Here is a 22935-nt window from a genome sequence, read left to right as displayed (position 1 = left end):
TTTTCTGTTTCTTTTATTTTTTCGAGGCATCTGGCAATGATGACTCGGCTCAAAGTTCATATCGGAAATGATGAAATGTTATTTTCCAAATAAATGTTTGAATAAATGTAAAAGAAAATGTGCCAACTCTCCAGCCAGCAGTTTGATTAGGTTAGGTCTGTGGTTTTCCTAAACAACAATATGATACGTAACTAAACTACTATTCAAAACATAATACGAGTATGAAAACAAATTAATCTGCAAAAGCACAGCTAACAAAAACTTTGTAAATAATCTTACCAAACTTATTAATACTAAAATGATTTACGTTTAGTATTACATAGTACGTAACGTTTTATAGTAATAGTTTAATACGCAGCACCAGCGCCAAATCACAGAAACAATTTAATACACTAATTAGTCATGTCGATTAAACATCAACAACAAAAACGGACATTTATCTTACATAGCAGCTGCAGCTATCGTCTGCTAGCTTTAATTACTACAATTAAAAAGAATTTCACGGAATATTTCATGGTTTTTTTCTTCTATATTTCCTATATACGGTTTTCCAGAATTTAAGTGTCTCTGTGTAGCGCAGCGGCGTCATGCGGAGTTCCTCAGAAATGAACAGCGCCCGGGGATCTGCGTCGCCGGCCGCCGCCCAGCGCAGCGCCGGCACGCCGTCCGCGCCCTCCGGCAGCGACGTCGGAGTCGGGTCTCTGCAACACAACACTTATCAATAAAAAGACTTGGATCAGTAAAAACAATTCGTCAAATTATTTCCTCACCCAAATTTAGCGAAGTTCGTCCACAAGGTCGTCATAGTATCAATCATTTTGTTCTCAAACAGCGAGGGCAGCACGCCCTGACTAAACAAATAGAACAGGTCGTCGGCGTGCGACGCATCCGGCGCGCTCCGGTACGGCTCCCCAGAAAAGAACTTCGCCAAATTCCGGTTCCCGCCGTACCCGAATATGTAACTGTAAACCGGTTTGTCGTTCGTTTCCAATAAATACTCAATTTCCTCAATAACCGCGTTAACGAAGTAAGCCTCGCCCTGGTACTTTGCAAGTTGTAGCAAAGTCTCCTGAGATATTTCTTTGTCTCCGAAGTACAATCTTTGTAACTGTGCCGCCACCCTTCTCCTCTCCTCCTCCGTGGGGAACGTGAGGTCTTTGGGTAATGACTTCTCGATTTTTATCTTCGGTATCGTCGTATCGTTTTCCATACTTGAAAATAAGTAACCCTCCTCGGAGTTAAAGCCGATCATCATCGGCACTTTGTTGTAATAGCCCTTCCTGTATATGTCATACGGGTACTCCGTCAGGAAGGGCTCAACGCCCTCTATCCTGTCCTCGACGCAAGGGACGTACAGACATTCAGAGAGAATTACGTTTCCTTCCAGGCGTGGTACTCTGGTGACTATGAGTTCGGCGTCAGATTTCTTTTGAAATATGTCATAAATTTCTCGAGCATTCTCTGTCTCGTAGCCCATCACCTTGGCCATAAGGCTGGCCATGTAGACGGGGCGGTACTGCATGGCCCACGGTGCCAGCGAGGAGCCGCTCTGCAGGATGGCCTTGTGGAAGAGGCCCTGGGACATGTGCGACACCACATGGTAGGACACCGACGCCGCGCCTGCGCTTTCTCCGAATATCGTCACGTTCTCCGCGTCACCTCCGAACGCTGCAATATTTCTTCGTATCCACTTCAAAGCCGCCACTTGATCCTTCAATCCCGCATTGCCCGGTGCCTCCTTAATCCTTAGGCACGCGAAGCCCTGCAGGTTCAATCTGTAGTTGACAGTGACAAGTATAACCCCCTTGGTGACGAGATACTGCGGGCCGTACACGTGCCTGGAGCTGGAACCGTCGTAGAAGCCGCCGCCGTGGATGAACACCATTACAGGTAGCAACTCCCCTCCTGCCTGCCCCGCCTCCAGTGGAGTGAACACGTTAAGCGTAAGACAGTTTTCTCGCCCGGTCACGAACGACTTGCCTTTTCGCTGGGGACATCGCACGTTCTCGTTTACCGCATCGAAAACTCCATTCCACTTCGGCTCGGGGTCAGCGGCCTGCAAGGGAGCGAGTTATACTGTATACTGTAGTGAAATCTTCTTATGTAATTTTAAAGTTGTGTTTTCATGAATACACATTGCATTTGTTAGTCACCTGAAATCTATTATGCGGGCCGACGGTAGCGTAGGGTATGGCGAGGTACTGTCGGTGGGAGCCGTCCGGCGCCACGGCGCCTCGCAGCGCGCCGCCGCTCACCTGCACCTCGGGTGTGCGCTGAGGCACCAGCCGCGCCGCCCACAACGTCCAAAGCACCACCCAATGTCGCTTCATCGCCCGCCACCTGCCTACCGCTCGCCGCTACCACCGGACGCTGAACACCGCACACCGAACGCACTACTCACGATAAACGCCTTGTCACGATATAAGCACACGAAACATTTTCACACAATTTTATTACACAACGCACTAATCATAATATTCAAATTAAAAGAAGCGGAAAAGAAACTTGTAAGTTTTATAAATCACGTGGCTATTACGTGAAGCGTTTATTTAAATGTATGGTATTCAATTTGCTGAGCTCACACGATATGTGCTTGTCCGCGTCGTCGCTCGGTGCGAAGTCGTATCGGGCACAAGTGCGCGACGGCCACGCGGGTCCGCTGATAACACGCTCGATGACAAATCACTTTTTGATTTGGATACCGATTATAAATTCATTTGGACTTAGAACTACTTTACGTCTGTACTTCGCCCCGCCATTATATATAAAATTTAATGACCGCTACATATGTTGCAATAACTATACTCAACTTTGACACATCCTTGATCTTGTAAAATATTAAGGGACTGCCGATATAGCAGCAGGGGAAAGTGTAACCACGCTCGAGGAAACAAACTAGAGTCTTACAACTACAAACTTATTTCCTTGATCAACAAACCTGGTCAATCATATGTTGTAACTAACTAATGTGAGTACGTAATATAATATACAATCTTGTGCTTGGTTTATACACAAAGTTTTCAATGCGGACTGAGGTCGCCGAGCAATAACAAAAAATGTTAGTTCCGTATAAAAAGCAGATGACTTATACCATTAATAAAACAAAAAAATACAAGATACCTATTTAATATTTTTTAAACAATTTATGCTGAACATACAAATGGTCACATAATAAATTTATCACATGTTTTGGAAAATAAAATACCTAATTCATTTAAGTTTCAAGGATTGCTTGACTTTACAACTTTAAAAGTAATTTTAGAGGATAAATGACATAATACGTATAGTGTGTTTATTTATTTACGGATAATTAGTTTGACAACTGACGCCTATTAAGTGTCGAATTAATTTTGCGAAGGAAACATTCATAGATGTAACTAGATGAAATTATCCTATTTTTTCCTAAGTAAGATACGACATTTCAGTTCCTTACTTTACAAGTTTATTTTAGTTTAAGTGACTAACTTATGTTATTTGGTTACAAGAACTGTTACGAAATTATCACCTTTTGTGGCCTAACTCTTGTTTTAAAATATTCGTTGCATGTAGGACGAGGTCGTGGCCTAGTGGTCACTATTTGTATCTTTCACCGATCGTCGCAGATTTCACAGAAAGATAAAAAATGTGTGAAACGCAAATGCCTGTCGCTCTGTCCTCGGGTACTGTACACAATGTTTAGGGCTTAAGTATTTACATATACTTACTAGCAAAGATATAATTCACCTACAAGAATTTTCACTTTAAGTAAATCCTATACAAAAAAAACTTTCTTTTACACCTATTATTACTACCTTACAACTGAAATTACACTTTATTTCGACTAGAAAAGATTGCTTTTTGCAGTGATAACAGCCAAGAGGCACTCGATTATACATAGACTACGTATTACCAGTAATCGCAGTGACTGACATACATTTATACAAACTTAATTAAACACTTGTTGGGATTAAGTAGTCGTAAAAATATACGTTATTTCCAAAGCAACAAGGTCTAAGTGAGTATGGAAACAAGTTTTAAAATGTAAATAAGTTAAATTGTAAGAGAGCGTCCGCGTTGTTGTGCCGGCAGCGCACGCACACACTTCAGACGTCTTTATTTCCTTGTTACAGATTGTTTTCATTTTATAAAGTTAATTTAAGTTTTAAATAAATATTATTTTGTGTTTATTTCTAGTGATTGATCTCACTTTGTAATTCAACTTTTTTTTACTTTTTCCTTTCTTTTATACAATGTGAAATCATTTTAAAGTGAATAAGTTATGAGAAAGTTCAAGATGATATAAGTAATTAAGCGTTTCATTTATTTATGAGATGTGTTAGATGTGTTAGTTTAAATGAAGTGCAGTGAGTGAAATCATGATTTAATGTAAGTTATTATTTTTATAAGTACTTACTTGAAGATAATTGATCTAATACCAGGGGTCATGTTAGCAAAGACCGGCACATAGAAAGTACTAAGATCTTAAACGCATCTGTCAATTTCTTATCTCAAAAATTATCATAATTTATTACTTTTTAGACAAGATTTCGATCATAAAATTTCTTGATACATAGACACTTTAAAATAGTTAAGCTACATCAAATGGAAATCGGAAAAAATCTAGGTAAAAACAATTTAAACAGTGAAATTGTACCTTAACCATGTATTTAATATACATTTCTTCATGTTGTACTCAGTTAACATAAAAAAACTACCAACATAAGTGACACGGTGCCAAAAAAGAAATCTTGAAGATTTCTGTCTCTGACTTTTACGAATCCCCTGGTTACCTGTCGACATGTCAATATATCGAAGAATATTTCTACAGCAATATTCGCAGCTAGCTTATATATATGTAGTAACAATGCAAAACGATACTGGGAATCCTCTTACTTAAGCACACTTAGGAACTCAGCCAATTTAAGTTAGAACTAAGTAATATTTGAAACTCAAACCAATTTAAGTTAGTCTAGATATCTATTTATCTACCTAACATTTTGATTAAATCATACACATCAAGGTGTATTATATAACCAAATTTATTTAATAATAAAACATAGATCATAATCCCTTGAGATAATAATTAATCTGGTGCAAAGAACCTCGGAAAATTAACGCATGCAATAAACAAAAACGTTTGAATGGTGGGAACATAGGGAAACCAGCTTACTGGACTTTAAATTCACCAAAAAATTGCTTTTGAAAAGTAAGTTTTTATAATTTCTATTTCATCAATTTCCAGTCGGTTGAGCGAGCAGTCAGTAGGCAGCAGTAGCAAGCAGCAACGGTGTGGACCGCACAAGATGCGCGCCCAGCAGTGGGTGGCGCTATGGTCGCTGTGGGCAGCGCGCCTGGTGCCACAGCGCACGCCGACCGTGCGGGTGAGCGGCGGCCTTTTACGCGGTTACCTCGCCCCCGATGGTTCCCACGCAGCATACCTCGGCATCCCCTACGCTACTGCCGGTAGATTTCAGGTGCGAATGCAATGCATGAATGTGTTTTGTTAAATTTCTCTAATTTTACATCTATATATATAAAAGAAAGTCGTGTTAGTTACACTATTTATAACTCAAGAACGGCTGAATCGATTTGACTGAAAATTGGTGGGCAGATAGCTTAGAACCAGGAAACGGACATAGGATAATTTTACCCCGTTTTTTATTTTTTATTCCGCGCGGACGGAGTCGCGGGTAAAAGCTTGTTTAATATAAAGCATCCAAGTTAGATGTAACAACCTTTACCGTAGAATCTGATGAAGTAAATAAGTTTATATATTTTAATGTTTTCAGGTGCCGAAACCGGCGCCCGGCTGGAGCGGCGTGCTCGAGGCGCAGGACGAGCACATCAGGTGCATCCAAAGGTTCACGGCCACCACTATTCTCGGAACGGAGGATAATTGTCTCACTCTAAACGTCTATACGCCAATAAACAGAAGTCCTAAGCTACCCGTGATGGTATACATCCACGGCGGCGGCTTCCGGGACGGCTCCGGCTCCCCGTACATATACGGACCAGAGTACCTAGTTAGACAAGAAGTTATCCTAGTCACTTTAAATTATAGACTAGAAGTAATGGGATTTTTGTGTCTAGGGATCAAGGAAGCTCCGGGCAACGCCGGCTTGAAAGACCAGCTGGAAGCTTTGAGGTGGGTAAAGACAAATATCGAAGCGTTTGGTGGAGATCCGAATTCGATAACGTTGTTCGGTGAGAGCGCCGGCTCAGCCTCTGTCATGTACCATCTCCTTTCCCCGATGTCCGCGGGATTATTCGACAGAGCCATAATGCAGAGCGGCTCCGCAATGTCGCCGTGGAGCTTCCAGTTCGAACCCGTGAGCACCGCAAGCGCGCTCGCAGCACAACTTGGTTACAACACCAGCGATCCCTACGAACTTTACAATATTTTCATCAATACACCTGCAGAAAAATTGCTCAGCACTCGCGTGCCGAGAGCTCGCGGCGACGTCGTGCTATCTGAGAACATCTTCGTGCCGTGCGCTGAGAAGAAAATTGAAGGAAGTGATCAATTTCTTAGTGACACACCATACAACTTACTCATACTAGGAAAGTACACCAAGTTACCTATTATAGTCGGATTTAATAGCGCCGAGGGGTACATGTTCGTCGGTAAAGAAAACGATACAACAATTTCAAATATGAATTTTATTGATTCTCTGCCGAGAGACCTTAGTTTCCCCACGATGGAAGAAAAGAAAAGCGTCGCCGACACTTTCAATGAACTTTATATGAATCACGAGAAAATTTCTAAGAATAATTTAGTAAAGTTTTCTCGATACCCGGGAGAGTCCGGGATTACGTACCCAGTGGCGGCGACGGTGGATCTGATGCTGCAGAGCTCCGAGCGACCGCTGTACGCATATCAGTTCAGCTACTCCGGCTGGATGAACGTCGTCAAGCAACTGTACGGGTTCGCGGGCGCGCCAGGCGCCACTCACGCCGACGAACTCTTCTACTTGTTCAAACTCAAAGCCAAATTATTTCAGTCCTTCCTCGAACTGGACATGGTTGACAAGATGACTACAATGTGGACTAATTTTGCAAAATACGGGCAAGTATCAATTCTTTTTAATATATATATATGAAAAGAGTTAACTTTCTCTCATAAATTAATTAAACAAATGTTCATCTCATCCAATAACACAAATATATTTTGCACATAATAAACACAATAGTTCGAATACCGTATTAAATAAGTTAGCACACATTTTCTCTTACACTTTTATTTGTTATTATCCAGACTACTCGTGCGCTGTCATGTTTCTAATTAACTTAATACATCTACGTTTCAGGGATCCTACGCCGGCCGTTACCCAATTACTGCCAGTGAGATGGCCGCCGACGCAAAAGAATACTCCTCGCATTTTAGTTATAGACAAAGAGTTCACCACAGCGGCCCTGTGGAGCGGACAAACTTTATTGTTTTGGAATGAAACGTATTCTAAATATAGAAGAAAAAGTTAATACCTTTACCTAATTGTTTAGTGTATAAATGGGATTAAGGATTATTTACGCTTTACACGTATGCTGCATCGTTCTCGATGTAAAATTGCACAAAATAAGTGCGATATTTGGCGGCGTGGCGGACGGTGACGGGTGCGATGTTGTTTGCCTGTAACCTGAGGGACTGGGGGAGACTGTCGACACACATTTACTTTTTTGGATTAACTTGCCTTATTTGTTAATAGACACCTTTGGTTGAAGTTTGATCATTTGTTTATGTACTGTTTATGTTGCTCAGCTTCCTTCACAGGCGCTGTATACTTAGCTCAAATTTTAGTAAAAATTTTTTTGTAACTACTAATTTTATTTAATCATTTAAATTCAGTTAATAAAAGAATAAATTACTAAGATTTTAGAAAATTAATAATAGAAGAATATCACTGCCTGCAATCACATTCAGTATCAGATGGTGTTACATTGAAATGTCCTTTAAATACAATTATTACCAACCCAAATACACACATACAAAACTGCTGTGAAACAATATGAAATACCTAAATCGTTTTTAAATACTTTTTTTATATTATAAAGTGGCAAACGAGCAAACGGCCACCTGAATTCGCCGCAATAGCGAGGCGACCGTTGCCCATAGACATCCGTAAATGCAGATGCGTTGCCTACCTTTAATTAACGGAGAAGGGGACGCACAGAAAGAGTATATTTCTCATTCCTATGCGTCCCCTCCTCCGCCAAATCCACTTCCCCTGCCCATCCTTTCCCCATCCTCTCCTATAAAGAAAAGGATGGGAAGGGAAAGACGACAAAAATTAGGCCTCCGGTACCACACTCATCAGACAAAACGCGGAATTGCTTCCACTTCACGCCTGTCTTCTGTGTGGTCGTGGTATTGCACCGGGCGAGCCGGCCAATTCGTGCACCCAACAAATATTGTTGTTGCGGGATCTACCACTGTTAAATTTATTAAATACTAAGATTAAGTGAAATGCGTATGAAATGTTCCTATCAAACATTCAGCAGGGTAGAAGGAAAGTACAATCGGACGTAACAAGGTCGTGGTGCGGCTGCGGCGGACGCGCTGCCGTCCGCTCTTACCTAATAATGCTATTGCTGTTACTTAGTCTACGTTTTTATAATTCACTCAAACAACAAAAATGTTATAATTATAATAGTTTAGAATAGAACATAATACGTTGATAACAAGTAGTAAGTGGCTATTTCCACTAAACTAACACCGCAACTACGTCCGGATTCCCGGAAACCCTTTTATACTAAAGCTTGTTGACGGAATATCACCAAGGACAGTTTAAAGATGAAAAGCGTACCCAAAACATTTTATGCTGTCATCATCATCAGCTCACTATACGTCCCCAACGAGGGGTTTGGAGCCTCCCTAAGTTAGGGCTTGACTAGGCCATAGTCAAACACGCTGGCCCAGTGCGGGTTGATTGACTCCGCACATATCTTTGATTTCTCTCAGATATGTGCAGGTTGCATCACGATGTTTCATCGTAAGAACGTTGGATAAATGTACATATGTAAATCGAAAAATACATTGGTACATGGCGGGATTCGAACCCAGGTCCTGCAGATTGCAAGTCAAGTGCTTAACCCCTGAGCCACCGACGCTCTATGTTTATATTTTATTGGTTTAATATACATGAAATTAGTGCAATGTGATGTACTTACCTACCTTGGAATAAATAAAAATAATCTTCACTTGAATTTAGTATTAGAACTATTGTACAATAACATGTAGTTTTGAGAGGCTCAAGGTGGGCTCGAATGTGCCAAGGTCAGAGCTGCCGCTGCGGCCGGCCGTTGGGCAACAGCAGCTGAAGGTCAATAGTACTACAGGGCCACCGGACCGCACCTAATACATCAATTTGATTTTCTCTAAATGTTTATAAAATGGTCAACTTCTTGGCCACTGTAAGACATTTGGATCACTTCAGAATGTTGTCTTAGGCAGGCAGATTGCATGACTGAAGTGAAGTGGGAGTGAATTAATTCTCTCGATATAAATCTTTCGTGACGTATCTGACCTTTTTACCTTATAATCTTAATTTTATTATAATATTCATCTTTAATAATGTGGGAAATAAAAATATATAGGTGTATTAACCTTCAGCACATTAACAATAAAAGATATCGAGAATACGAGTATATGTAGACGCAATTGCCTTTGAGTTTTGACATTACTGTTAATTAGAAACTCATATATTTTGAACAAAATGAAATTATACCATAATGTATAGAATTAATAAAAATGAAGTGTATTTATTTTGTAAAATAGAAAAACAAATGTTATTTCGCAAACATGATATTTGCGTTGTTTAAAATGAAAATTAATTTTTTTGCAATTTTTATCCGCAAATCCGCGTTTGATTCGGGTAACGTACGATATGGCGGGACCGATTTTGAGAGCACTTTTACTGGAAGTTAGATAACATTATCTACTTTCAAGTCGCAGGCGACCGCTAGTATGGGATAAGTTCGTAAGAATACTTATAATTTGCTAGCATACCTTAGCGCAGGCGCAGGCGATGTCTTTACACACACACACACACACAGTCAGGTGAAGTATTACAGGAAGCAGAGCCCCATAACATTTGTTAAAAGTAAACATTTTATTTTTATACAAAAAATATATGTATCCGTATAATAACATTAGGAATTACTCGTAAAAGCGGAAGGAAAAACAATAAGATAAAACATAAACAAATGATAAAAGTATTCATAAAGAAGTTTCAAATCAATCTTTCGTGCGTGTTTTGTATAATGATCAGAACACATTAGCAAATCATTTGCATATTGAACGAGTTTGTCAGTAGAACGGAGCTAGGCGCGATCTTGACTTTGACGGCGTGACGCAACCCCGGACTGCGCCTGAGCCTTCGCAACGTTTGCAACATCAACACTCACGAACTAAACACTGCCAACTGCCAAAACAACCGATGCATCTGGAACAATTAAAATTGAGAAGGAAACACGTTGCATTGAAACCCTTTTAGTTCGTAAAGCAATGAATTACAAAGCTGTTCCACCGGCCAATAAGTAGAAAATGCGCCTAAGTAGAAAAAGTCTCCATGACAATAGCAGTCTCATCCCATATCTCATTTCCACTGGCGCGGCCGCGACTGCTATGTAAAATGTAGTGGAGCTTGCAAATGTAAACAAAATATTTTGATGAAGGAATGAAATTGTGCAAGAAGAATGCATGCTGCATGCGCCCTTAACACAGATAACCTCATGTAGACTGACCCCACGAGCAACGGTGGGCACCGCGTGAGGCGAGCGGCGCGGCGTGCGGCGTACGGCGTGCGCACCGCACTCGCCGCGCCGCGCCCCGCGCGCACGAACGCCTGCCGCGACCCGCGCCTGCGCCCGCGTCCGCGACATAAACACTATAATAATAGGACACGCGCAGTAAACTAAACGTACACATTTCAAAGTTAACATTGTTAGCAGTTCATTCAAATATACGAAACCGACAGTGATTTCGATTATTCCAAAGCAAAGTGTACTTTTAAGGCTTGGAAATTATTTCAATAAATTTTAAATTATTTAAAATACAGTAAATCATGTATAACATGAATGTATTAACGTAGTTAAATCTGTAAAATAACGTCTTTTAATTTATAATTCGATGACTTCGCATTATTGTATAAAATTTAAGTAGGTACTATCCAGAGATAAATAATAAAGCTATGAAAATATGGCGTTAAGTTTAATGAGTAAAATAATCGTTGTTTGTGATTTAGCAATGAAGTGGTTGGTGTTGGTGTCGCTGATCGTGGCCAATGTGTTGAGGGTGCCTACGCCCGTGGTGAAAACTAGCGGCGGTTTGGTGCGCGGCCGCCTCAGCGACAACGGCCTCTTCTACACCTACCTCGGCATCCCTTACGGTTACGTCGGCGATGAGAACAGGTTCAAGGCGAGTAATCCTCACTAATATCATCTACTAGTTGTAGCTCACGACTCAGTCCGCGCGGAATTAAATCATAATTGTGCCTATGTGTTCTTCCAGACTATGTTGTACATACATACGTGCCAAATTCCAACGAGATCCATGCAGCTGTTCTGGAGATACCTTCTAACAAACATCCATCCATCCATATATACAAACATTTGAATTTATAATATTAGTAAGATGGCTGTAAGAGAAATTCCATTGTAAATGTTGCAGTGGAATAGTCTTATAAAGTGCAAAAACATAAGCAGTGCACAGAAAAATAATCCATTATAACATACCTACGTACTTATCTATGTTTCAATCTTATGTTTTAAAACTAAAGGTTATTTTTATTAAATCACGCGGGCGTCTGGTAATTCTGACAGCATTCCTATGAATGTGTAATCCGGCGCGCTGGATATCCGTCACTCGCGGCGACAACGACTACTTCGGCGGCAGTTACACTTGTGCAAAATGTACACATTATTATTTTAAGACTTTTACTATTTAACTTAGTTCATTACCCATACTAATTAACTGTAGTGTATTGCTCAAAAGTACTCGCTCCTGGTAATAAATCTTTAATAAATCTGGACGTAACTGAGGTCTGAAATACCTTTAAAATCTACTTTCGTTGTAAGAAAAGCCCGCACGAGTCGTATGTCAGTGCAGCCGCAGTAGTAGCTGGCCTTTGTAGCAACTACAACGATGAACGTTAGCTAACATAATAGCTATCAACCAATGTTTTCTTTTTTTATTAAAATATTAGCATATTTATTTAATTTACGAATACGTGTAATCATTCCAACTAAGATCGAGACTAGTTTACGACAATAGTCGAATGACTGAATTCGAATCTTCGACCACGTGATTTGATGTTCGTCCCCTTTACTATTAGGCTATTGGCGTTTCAATGTACATTGTGTTGCAATTACAAAATGTATGCAATAACTTCCACTAACCATGAATCTAGGGCGTAACCAGCGGCGTGCCAGCGACAAGAAGAGAAAATTGAAATTGTAACAAACTTATCTAAACAGTTTTACCTTTCAAAGACCCTCATCACAGACTTATTAACGGCCATACTTGTATAATCATTTTGAACAATAAAACTTTCCCAAATAAATCCATAAACAACAAATTACATTGTTAGCTAGTGAAATGTGTAAATATAATTTTTCATTTCCATTAAATTCGACTTCATTATTTCATTTAAATTTATCAAGTATACACAATGTAATACATTGTCAGTTGCTGCACACAGACAGTAGATGTCGCTGCGGTGCACAAGCTGCCGCTTTATTATGTTTTTTCAAGACTTTAGATAAAAATGACAAATCATACTCGTTATTTATTCTTATTATTATTTATTATACCATTAATTATTATAAGAACTGATTACATTCAACGATTTTATTGTGAACATAAAAACAGCTTATATTATAAATATTCATGTTTTATTGACGTAAAACAAAGCTGTCGAGCGAACTTCAATTGTCTTAATTAATTGTTGACCATTGCAAATAAATAAGAGAGAATAAAAGAGTCCGACGCCCGTGTCACTATATGACAATTGACAATGGCTAAAAATACTAAACTCTATTTGCGAAGCGTAGTGATAAACCAAAACTAATATAAACTGAAATTTATTAAACGTTAGACAGTGAAGGCTGCAACATCAATTAAAAGAATGGCCGGCCGCCATACCGTTGCAAATCGTGAGTGGGGCGATGCGAGTGTCGCCGCCCGACAAGCAATTCACGACTCTTGCATACGCTGAGTGCACTCCGGTTTTTCCTAGCTAGCTGCAGACATTCAAGGCCGCGCTATCTCCATATCTGGTGTTCACAGTAAACGGAAGGGGGGTAAACTAGATATGCTTGCGCATATAAATATTCTTAGTAATAACCTTGGATAACGAGAAATATGAAGTTGTGTTAAAACACTATTACCTAATGCAGTTGCAATTTATTTTAACACGTGTAACTTTCCCCGCACGCTGCGATGTTATTTGCACCACAATTAACTACTCGAAGACAGCGTTTTAATAAAACAAATTAGTATAAAAGATTATTTATTTACATATTTTACATCATAATTTCATTGTTCTTATCTCACTCTCGTAGGGTCATCGCAACAGGTTTTCGTCCTTCAGATCGATTCAGCTTCCGTCATTTCCGTTTTCAGTATGTTCTTTATTTCATATATTTATTTATTCATATTATTGAATAATCATGCACACAAATAATTAATTAATGAAAAGAGCGTCTCGGCTTTTTGCTGTCCGTCAGATTATATGATAGAAATAGGTACCTAATTACACCAGCGCTATTACTAAATCCGTGTTTTAAATGTTGATTTCATTGTTAAATAAAGTTGTCGCCCAGGTCAGGAACATACGAGTAGCTTCATATCTTAAGCTACCTATCTATATATACTTATTAATAATATTAGAGTGCCTGTATTTAATATAAAAAAAAAAATCATAATTTATACACCTATCGTATTTGCTAATAACGAAAAACCAATTTAATTTTTTTTTTGTCTGTCCGAGAACAACAATTATAAATAAGAATGTAATTTTGTTGCGCAGGCGCCGTTGCCGCCGCTCAAATGGAAAGGCATCTTCGAGGCGATCGAGGAACACGTGCGCTGCCCGCAGAAGATGCTCGGCTCCGTAGTAGTGGGTGACGCGGACTGCCTGCGCCTCAACGTGTATACACCCGCCGCACCGCTCTCCGCACCGCTCCCCGTCATGGTCTACATCCACGGCGGCTGCTTTTTCGAGGGCGCCGGCACCGCCTTCCTCTACGGCGGCGACTACTTCGTGGAGCACGGCGTCGTGTTCGTCGGCATTAACTACAGGCTTAACGTGGAAGGTTTCCTCTGTCTTGGCATAGAGGAGGCGCCGGGCAACGCCGGTCTCAAGGATCAGGTGGCGGCGCTCCGTTGGGTCAGAGACAATATCCGGGCGTTCGGCGGAGACCCCAGCAACGTCGCGCTGTTCGGGGAGAGCGCCGGTGCCGTGTCCAGCTCCTACCTCATCTCCTCGCCGGCCGCCCGAGGCCTCTTCCACAAAGTCATACTTCAGAGCGGGTCGTCCCTGGCTGCGTGGGGAATGCAACAGGATCCGATCAAAACCGCCAGCAACATCGCTAAAGAATTCGGTTATTCGACCGTAGACCCCCGCGAGCTGTACGATATCCTCTCGAGGAGGACTCCCGAGGAGTTGATCCTGGCCGTGCGAAACCCGCAGCATAAAAATTATATAACGGCAGAGACTCTTCTGGCGCCGTGCATAGAGAAGCAGATCCCCGGCGTGGAACCCATAGTGACGGGGCACCCGGTCGACATCATCGCCTCGGGAAACTACACTAAAGTGCCCATGATAATCGGGTACAATGACAACGAGGGCATCTACTTCGTAGCAAAAGATTACGGCACCAGAGTGGAGGAGGTGAACCCCTTTGAGCTCCTCTCCCCCGATTTGGAGTTCCCCGGCGACGAGTCACGCAACTCCACAGCCAAGATGTTGCAAAACCATTACTTCTCTTCTAAAAAGGAAGATATGATAATGAACGTAGTGGAGCTGTACTCGGATTTGTACTTCAAGTTCCCCGCCGTGATCGAATCCGAAATGTACCTGCGTACGTCACCGCGGCCCATATACCTGTACGTGTTCCAGTACAGCGGCTACATCAACCTGCCGAAACAGGTATCGCGCTTCGGCGGCCGGCACGGCGCCTCGCACGCCGACGAACTCTTCTACTTGTTCAAGCCGGCCTCCTTTCCCCTGCCGCAGCGCTACCTTGAGACTCACATGATCCGGCGCATGGTCACGCTCTGGACCAACTTCGCCAAGTACGGGTGCGTATATCTCATCAGCTATAGATTGTTCTTATTTTTCACATGTAGTAACAAATTACGTGAGATAAAAATAAGAAATATGGCTTTATAGGAACTTGGCATTGTCGTATTCTAATTATTTCACTACGACAAATCTAACAAATAAAACTATTTTAAATACTGCAGCAAGTATTGACTCCGCGTATCTTCTATAGTAGAGATTCTATACAGACTATGAACCGCAGATAAAGTAATTGTCAAATGGCCTCATAATTAGGCCAACGCTAAACAAGGCCAGATAACGCCGCCTGCGCCGCGACGCTTGCCTATAGGCATATACGCTAGAATATATATATATATACGATACAAGTCCTAGAACCACACAGAAAAATACGTAGTTAAAATTTTAATATAATGACTTTTGCGTTCATTCCACCTATTAAAAGTCGTTGACTAGTTCCAACAGACTTTTCTCTAGAACATCAGTAATAAATATGTATGTCATTTGCTTTCAGTGACCCAACCCCGCGGAAGTCGCGGCTGCTGCCGGTGAGGTGGCGTGCGGGGCGTGCGGCGCAAGCGGCCAGCCCCAACGCGCTGGTGATCGACCGCGCGCTTAGCACTGCACCTATGTGGTGGGACGAACGCGCCGTGAGCCTCTGGAACCAGACGTACGCCAAGTACCGACGCAGGAGCTTCGGTCACTACGGCCTCGTGCGCGACGTGAGCGTCTTCTCCGGCCGGTAGCGCTGTCGGCGGCACCTCGTATTGCACACATGGCTTCCACTTAGCAATGCCACACGATCGCACACAACAGGGACAGACGCATATGTCAATGTGTGTGCGTAGTATTTAGATGGCGAGAAAAAATGTTATAGTATACGAAATCTACTCATGTTTTAATTCAATATTTTTGGGATTGGTTTTCTTAATAAGCCACTTTCTCTCTCTGCGCATCGTTTCCTCATTCCTGAGTGTCGCGACCTCTCCTCTTGACGATCGTTCATAGGTGTACATGTCACAAACAAAAAGCAAATGAGAGTGGACCATGGATTGACTTTTCATATGTAATAAATTCCTTTTTAAATACGGTCACAAGAGTAAGTTTTGCCTGACATCTAAGTACGTAATTCTTGCCAAATAGTACCTACATTGTTAGTTGGTTGAATAAACGCAACTATAGTTTTTAGTGAGTGACAATTTTGTGATTGTTGTAGGAGGTCGTGCCATGTGTTAAATATATTTTTGTTCCGTTTAAGATACTGAAGCAAAGCCCAAAGCGCGTACGCGTTAGTACAACATAGATTAATGTTCGCAATGGTGATAGTTTCTAGTCTTTCGTGCAATATGTTTATTTAAAGGTTTAGGAAGTAATTGTATACTGTGTATTTATATACTGTGGTTATTAATGTCAACGTGGTGTTATTAAATACAAATTTCAATATATTACGCTGTTTAAATTTTTTGTTTTCTTAAAACAGTCATGTTTTCCTCATAAATAATGATCTATTGATCGTGAGTTCGTAAATGAACTGAGATAAGGCAGTTGTTTTATGATGTCACCCGTCCTCGCTGGTCGCTAATCAAAAAATTAACTAAATTAGCAATACTCAAATCATAAAGAAAATTAGATCTAAGAGCTTTTCAGGGACACCCCAACTGTACGCTGAGGCGTCGGCGTTGTGCCGCGCTCACATCACCCTTGTTACAACAGAAGTTATAAGAAGCATCAGTTTCAGTGCTGCGACGGAGTAACTGCACTCTTATAGGCACAGTTTCATTTGTTGATAACTTGGTCGTTAAACAACATGCGTGTCGTGAGAGATTTCTTGTTCACACATGCCATAGCGCTCGCATGCGAGAACCGTTTTCATTGTTAGAGGCCGCACGCATTGTGCGATAGTCCTTACTTTTTGGTAGGTTTCGCGCATTGTACTCATCAACTGAGCCGACCGATCGTTTCCATTAGTCGGGAGCCCGTATGCGGAGATTCATCGCATGCAGTATAACGACAAAGTTATCGACTAATGAAACTGCGCAGTTATTAATGACACAATACTATGATTACTGACTTAATAAACTTAGGTTTTTGCGTAGTCTGTCAACGTTCGATCAATAATACATTGTACAAAACTGTATAAAAAGTTGTGCATTGCCGTGAGTTTCCTCTGGCCTGGACACGATCACGACAGATAAGCATTTTCATATAAGTATTATAACTTTGCAAGGAGTTTTTACATGTTTTTAGGTTTTAAGCAATGGTCCAATAAATAATTAAAAGAAAAAAATTAAAAACATGTTTATTATGTTCTTGTCAATAAAAAGAAATAAAGATTTTTAAAAAAAAAGATGTCCAAGACGATTCAAATGAGCACACTCTTGATGTGGTTATGTCGTTTTATTGCGAAGTTCCTTTCCCTACCTTCCAGGTCCATCATCGAATCAGCACCATGTCATCATAATGTAAAATATAATGTAAAAAAATACACGTGCAGCTTTTTCGTAAACACAAAATGCTTAATTGATTTTCGAAATATTGGCGCTGACTGTAGCGATTTTTAGCGGTAGTGAGGATTTAAACAAATAATTAGAAATAACTATTAGTTATCAATAGACGCGTTTAATTTGGAACAAAGCACAAACTTTCGTTGGTAAGCAAATCATCTATCCATTTATAGAGATCAGAAGTTAGCACTGTCGATCATCGAGTGAACATGAACAGTGAGCAAACAGTGCCTTGTGTGTGTTTTACATTTTATTATTTGTATGGCAATAAATGTTTTTTCTTTCTTTTCTTACAAAAGGCAGTTTTTTCCTTTTTATTTCTTTTATATTGATATTTTATTACAGTAATATAACGTATTTTCTAAGTGACTTTTCGGACGTAACTTAAATTAACCTATAACTTTAAAATAAATGATAAGTATTCTAATTTATGTATTTTAATTATTTTTTTTATCTAAAGTAAACTGTAAACAGTTAAAAAAAATTAATTAGAATCAGATCGTTCGTTTCACAGTACACTAACTGAGAAAAGTGACAATTTATGAAAATGTTTAGTTTTCATACTGTCCATTTATGAAAATGTTATTTTTTCATATTCTCCGGATCGAACCCGAGGCGTTGCGCTGCGGCGCGGCGCGGCGGGCCGGCGCGGATGAATCTAAGTATTCAATATTTATTCTGAGTGCACCCCCCGCACCCCCGCACCCCCCACACGGCCGGCGTGGGCAAGGCCGAGCCACAACAGGCTTTTAGATCGCACATGATTAAACCAAAATACAGAGTATTTACTCAGTAAATTTATATGAATATCTATATATATTAAAGAAAGTCGTGTTAGTTACACTATTTATAACTCAAGAACGGCTGAATCGATTTGACTGAAAATTGGTGGGCAGGTAGCTTAGAACCAGGAAATGGACATAGGATAATTTTTACCCCGTTTTCTATTTTTTATTCCGCGCGGACGGAGTCGCGGGTAAAAGCTAGTTACTCATAGATATATGAGCGCAAAACTCGCGAGTCATTGTTTACTCTGAGTATAAGCGATTTTGTTGTGAGTATAAACTAGAGTCATTGTCGACCACCTCTATAAGTGAGAAATTCGGGTAAGAAACCTCGCATAAGCGCTATACATTTCGCGGTCACTTGAACTCTCTACTCTCAGCAGAACATAGCCTTTTCTACAAGTGAGGCTTAATATACAATATGGCTCTATCATTGGTCATTCAGGAAGCTCTTTGGTTGAAACAGCTGGCAGAAGAAAAATTAAAGGTACCTATGAATACCAAAATTCGGTTCCGGATTCTATCCCTCATATAAATCCACTCATATCAGGGATGTTTAAACTTGAACTTATATTATTATTTTTGTTTATCTAGTGTCGAGTCTGTCGGGGGACAGGAATAGTCCTGGTAAATATTTACCACTAGATGTTACTAGTTGGTACATATATCGCTGGAGAGTACTTTCGTCCTCGGTTAATTATACAGCTACGGTGTGCCGACAGCCGAACCCAAGTTGACGCGTGTGAAGGTGGAGTTTGTAGCACAGATCGCGGCGCTGTCGCAGGGCACGTGACCGCGCCGCCCGTGCATGCACAGCGCTCGCAAGAACGGCCCGCTGGCCGTGCCCGCACGGCTCCGCACGGGCTGTGGCGAACCTGACAGCCGCAGGGCCACGGATGCATTCCACCGCGGCCATCGAAACGACAGCAGTGCCGAGCTACGAGACGCCGGGGTGGGGTCCCTGCCAAATACAAAAATACACCTTGTTTAAACTGGTAGGTACAAAAGTTGCATCGAAAACTGTAACGAAAATTCTTCCTCCAACCCACCAACTCACACACAATAAAAAAAAAGTAATATAAACTTACCCAAATCTCATAAAGTTTGTGATAAGGAGAGTTAGTCTGTCGATGAAGGTCCTGTCGCTCGGCGTGACGGGTAGCGGCAACCCGCCCGGCTTGAATATGTAGAAGATGTCGTCCGAGTGCGTCGCGCTCGCACCTGAGCCCGCACCCCCGCGCAATGTGGCTAACATCGTCGCGAAATTTCTGCTGCCCCGATACGAGAATATATAGTTGTAGATGGGCTCGTCGGAAACGGAGGCCAGCAGGCGCAGGAAGGCGTCGTGCGTGCCGCGCACGATCCAGTCCGAATAAAAGTCGACGAGGCCGCGGCCAGCAGCCTCGCTAACGCTCCCCGCGCCAAAGTAGTGCGAGCGTAGCGCTCCCGCGATCGCCCTCCTGTTCGACGGACACCAGGAGAACACGGAAGGAAGTCTCTCCTCGAACTCCTCGTCCAGTTTCTTCAAAATTTCTCGCTCCCTCAACCCAAAGAACAGGACGCCCTCGTCCTCAGCGTGCCCTATCATCATGGGTACCTTTGTGAATTCTCCTTTTTTGAGCATATCGTACGGCTCGCCGAGGAAAAATGGATCCGTCGCGTTCGAATCCATGCACGGCGAATATTTAAAGTACCTCGGATCCACGGAGGTGTCTGCGGTCGCGCGAATCAGATCGTCGATCGGAGAATTCAAGAACACTTCGTAGATATCTCGCTCGGTGTCGGCGGGTGCCAGTTTCCGCGCATCGTTGAGGGCAGGGGCGAGAGGCTCCAAGTTGAACGCCCAGGGCGCGAGCAGCGAACCGCTCATCGCGATGACCTTGTGAAACAAGCCGCGGCTGGCGCGCGACACCAGGTGCATGGTAGCGGCGGCGGCGCCCGCGCTCTGCCCGCACAACGTTACGTCTCCGGGCGCGCCGCCGAAGGCCGCGATGTTCTGCCGCACCCAGCGCAGCGCCTCCACCTGGTCCCGTAACCCGAGATTGGAGACTCCATTCACGCAGAGAAAACCGAGCACATTCAGCCTGTAGTTTATCACGACGACGACCACGTCCTTAGCTACCAAGTATTCTGGGTCGTAGTGCGCCCGAGTACCATAGTAGTAGGCACCGCCGTGGATGAATACCATGACGGGAAGGCCGCGTGCCGATCGCACCCGCGCCGGCGCATGCACATCCAGAACCAGGCATTCTTCCGAGCCCACCACCGCGGAAAAGAGCATCTGTGGACAGCTGCGGAAGCGGTCTACCGCCTCCAGCACGCCGCTCCATGGCGGCGCCTCCCTCGGAGCCTGTTAAACAAGATAAGAGTCAATAATTGCATTTCAATCGGACGATGACGATAAATATCTATATATAAAAAAGAAAGTCGTGTTAGTTACACTATTTATAACTCAAGAACGGCTGAATCGATTTGACTGAAAATTGGTGGGCAGGTAGCTTAGAACCAGGAAACGGACATAGGATAATTTTTACCCCGTTTTCTATTTTTTTATTCCGCGCGGACGGAGTCGCGGGTAAAAACTAGTAATTATATAAATAGAAGTGTCACATGTTAATTCTACCTGAAATCTGCCGGCCGTGGCATAGGGTATGCCGTAGTAGCGTCGCTGGCCGGCGGGCCCGAGCACGCCGCGCAGCCGGCCCTGCGGCGTGGCCAGCACCGGCGTGCGCGCCGCCCCGCCCAGCGCCAGGCACGTCCACAGCCACACCGAGCACAGTATCAACTTGCAGATGCGCATCTTCATGTCAACAACTTACGTAGAATTTTTAGAAAAGATGAGGAATTACTAGAGCCTATGCGACAGCCAAGAGTACTGGAGAAATGTATTTCCGCAAGACGTTGGTCGCAGTTCTGCGTGAGTACTGACCCCGTAGGCCGTAGGCATCGCCTCGCCTCTCCGCCTCTTGCACAACCGTCTTACTCAACGGCCACCACTCCGCCATTCACACAAACAAACACTGTGACAAATATCATGTACCTAATGCAGTTAGGATAATATACCTTTGTAACATTACTTACTCGTGTTCGTAATTGACCTATATAATAAAAGGAAAAGCACCATTATAGTAGTGCTAACTGTCACAAACGCGGTCTCCATTTACATAGATACAGTATTTGTATTTTACATAAACGCATAATGCTTAAATATCACGTGTTTTTTTCTCATTAGTGATTTAATTTTAGTTTAAAAACTGTCATTTGAAAATTTTATCATTACTTTGTACGAAATAAGTGCACTTTATTTTTGGTGTAATAGCTGTTACAAAAATGATCACGTGATTAACGGACGACCTCTTGTTCAAAACGGAAGGATCATTGTGAGTAAGCAAGATCGTTTAGTTTCGTTGTTAGTCTGAACTCACGCTAGACTAGAATATGGCCTAGAGAGGACAATATGTATCACTGCAGTGGAACGTGTTATTATTATTTTTAATTTGTAAAAACTGTTCGGTGTCTTAAATCTATCTGGTGTTTCTAGACCATTGTAATTTATTCCGAGACAACTTATAATTTCGATGGATAGGTCAAACTGAACGTCTATTTTCAGAGTGACAAGTGAGGGTGGCCGCGCATCGTGTCTCCCTCCTCGCCGAGCTGCAGCTGCTGAACTCCGCACCTTCAGTAGACACACGTTTAAATCATTTATCCCTCTTTTTCTGTTCTGTTCTTATTCTGTTACGGGAGCGAACAGGATAGAAATCAAACACAAGATGGTTGTTTAAACACAATATAATATTATTAAAAAAGAAAACAATACAATATACGAACAATATTGTAGACACAAGTTTACAGAACTCGGCGCGAGGCAGTCGCCTGTCGCCTGTCGCATGTCGCCTACCGCCCGGCGCCTGTCGCCTACCGCCCGGCGCCTGTCGCCTATCGCCAGGACGACCGTGCACACACTCATACACACGCAAGCAGACGCTCGCACAGCAGCAATCATTTAAGCGAACTTTGTCAGAACATTGACAGAAAATTCTTTTACTTTTTTAATCTTATATTGATCATAATTTTTGGAGCGGTCCTCGTCGGCAGGAAATTAAAATAAATTGATTCGAGTGTGTGCAGAGACGTCCCGCGCCGGCCGCAGCCCGGCGCCTGACGCCCGACACCAGGCGCCCGACACCAGGCGCCCGACACCAGGCGCCCGACACCAGGCGCCCGACACCAGGCGCCCGACACCAGGCGCCCTACGCTGCGTCCCCCGGGCGGCACGACGACAAAGTACATAGCCACAGATAACACAAGGCGGCGGCCACATTTATAACTCTTAGCATTTCTACACGCAAACGTTTTCACATTGTTAATAAGTAAATGTATCGCAGG

At 42.4% G+C, this 22935-nt stretch overlaps 4 protein-coding genes across 5 annotated transcripts; 2 read left to right on the top strand and 2 right to left on the bottom strand.

The window, feature by feature from the left end:
* Nucleotides 1–267: 267 nt before the first annotated feature.
* On the bottom strand, nucleotides 268–2740 carry LOC106715823 (esterase FE4). Its single transcript, XM_014509178.2, has 3 exons — nucleotides 2154–2740; nucleotides 771–2056; nucleotides 268–701 (listed from the first exon to the last, which is right to left on the bottom strand). The coding sequence occupies exons 1-3, from the start codon at nucleotides 2328–2330 to the stop codon at nucleotides 512–514; spliced, it is 1653 nt and encodes a 550-aa protein (XP_014364664.2). The 5' UTR covers nucleotides 2331–2740; the 3' UTR covers nucleotides 268–511.
* On the top strand, nucleotides 2737–7467 carry LOC106715824 (juvenile hormone esterase). Of its 2 annotated transcripts, none has more exons than XM_014509180.2 (4): nucleotides 2737–2968; nucleotides 5222–5453; nucleotides 5769–7045; nucleotides 7287–7467. In XM_014509180.2, the coding sequence occupies exons 2-4, from the start codon at nucleotides 5283–5285 to the stop codon at nucleotides 7456–7458; spliced, it is 1620 nt and encodes a 539-aa protein (XP_014364666.2). In that variant the 5' UTR covers nucleotides 2737–2968; nucleotides 5222–5282; the 3' UTR covers nucleotides 7459–7467. The 2 variants fall into 2 exon arrangements, with proteins under 2 accessions (XP_014364666.2, XP_014364665.2); XM_014509179.2 differs by lacking the exon at nucleotides 2737–2968 and adding an exon at nucleotides 4315–4365.
* A 3744-nt stretch (nucleotides 7468–11211) lies between these two features.
* LOC106715836 (juvenile hormone esterase) lies at nucleotides 11212–16620 on the top strand. The gene is made up of 3 exons (XM_014509190.2): nucleotides 11212–11392; nucleotides 14004–15277; nucleotides 15772–16620. The coding sequence occupies exons 1-3, from the start codon at nucleotides 11222–11224 to the stop codon at nucleotides 16001–16003; spliced, it is 1677 nt and encodes a 558-aa protein (XP_014364676.2). The 5' UTR covers nucleotides 11212–11221; the 3' UTR covers nucleotides 16004–16620.
* A 2309-nt stretch (nucleotides 16621–18929) lies between these two features.
* On the bottom strand, nucleotides 18930–21352 carry LOC106715794 (juvenile hormone esterase). Its single transcript, XM_014509149.2, has 3 exons — nucleotides 21170–21352; nucleotides 19635–20896; nucleotides 18930–19507 (listed from the first exon to the last, which is right to left on the bottom strand). Exons 1-3 carry the CDS (start codon nucleotides 21350–21352, stop codon nucleotides 19252–19254), a joined length of 1701 nt encoding a protein of 566 aa, XP_014364635.2. The 3' UTR covers nucleotides 18930–19251.
* Nucleotides 21353–22935: the final 1583 nt, after the last annotated feature.

The sequence above is a fragment of the Papilio machaon genome, chromosome 16, assembly GCF_912999745.1.
Source record: "Papilio machaon chromosome 16, ilPapMach1.1, whole genome shotgun sequence".
Taxonomy (NCBI): Eukaryota; Metazoa; Arthropoda; class Insecta; order Lepidoptera; family Papilionidae; genus Papilio; species Papilio machaon.
This window is presented reverse-complemented; position numbering and strand designations above follow the sequence as displayed.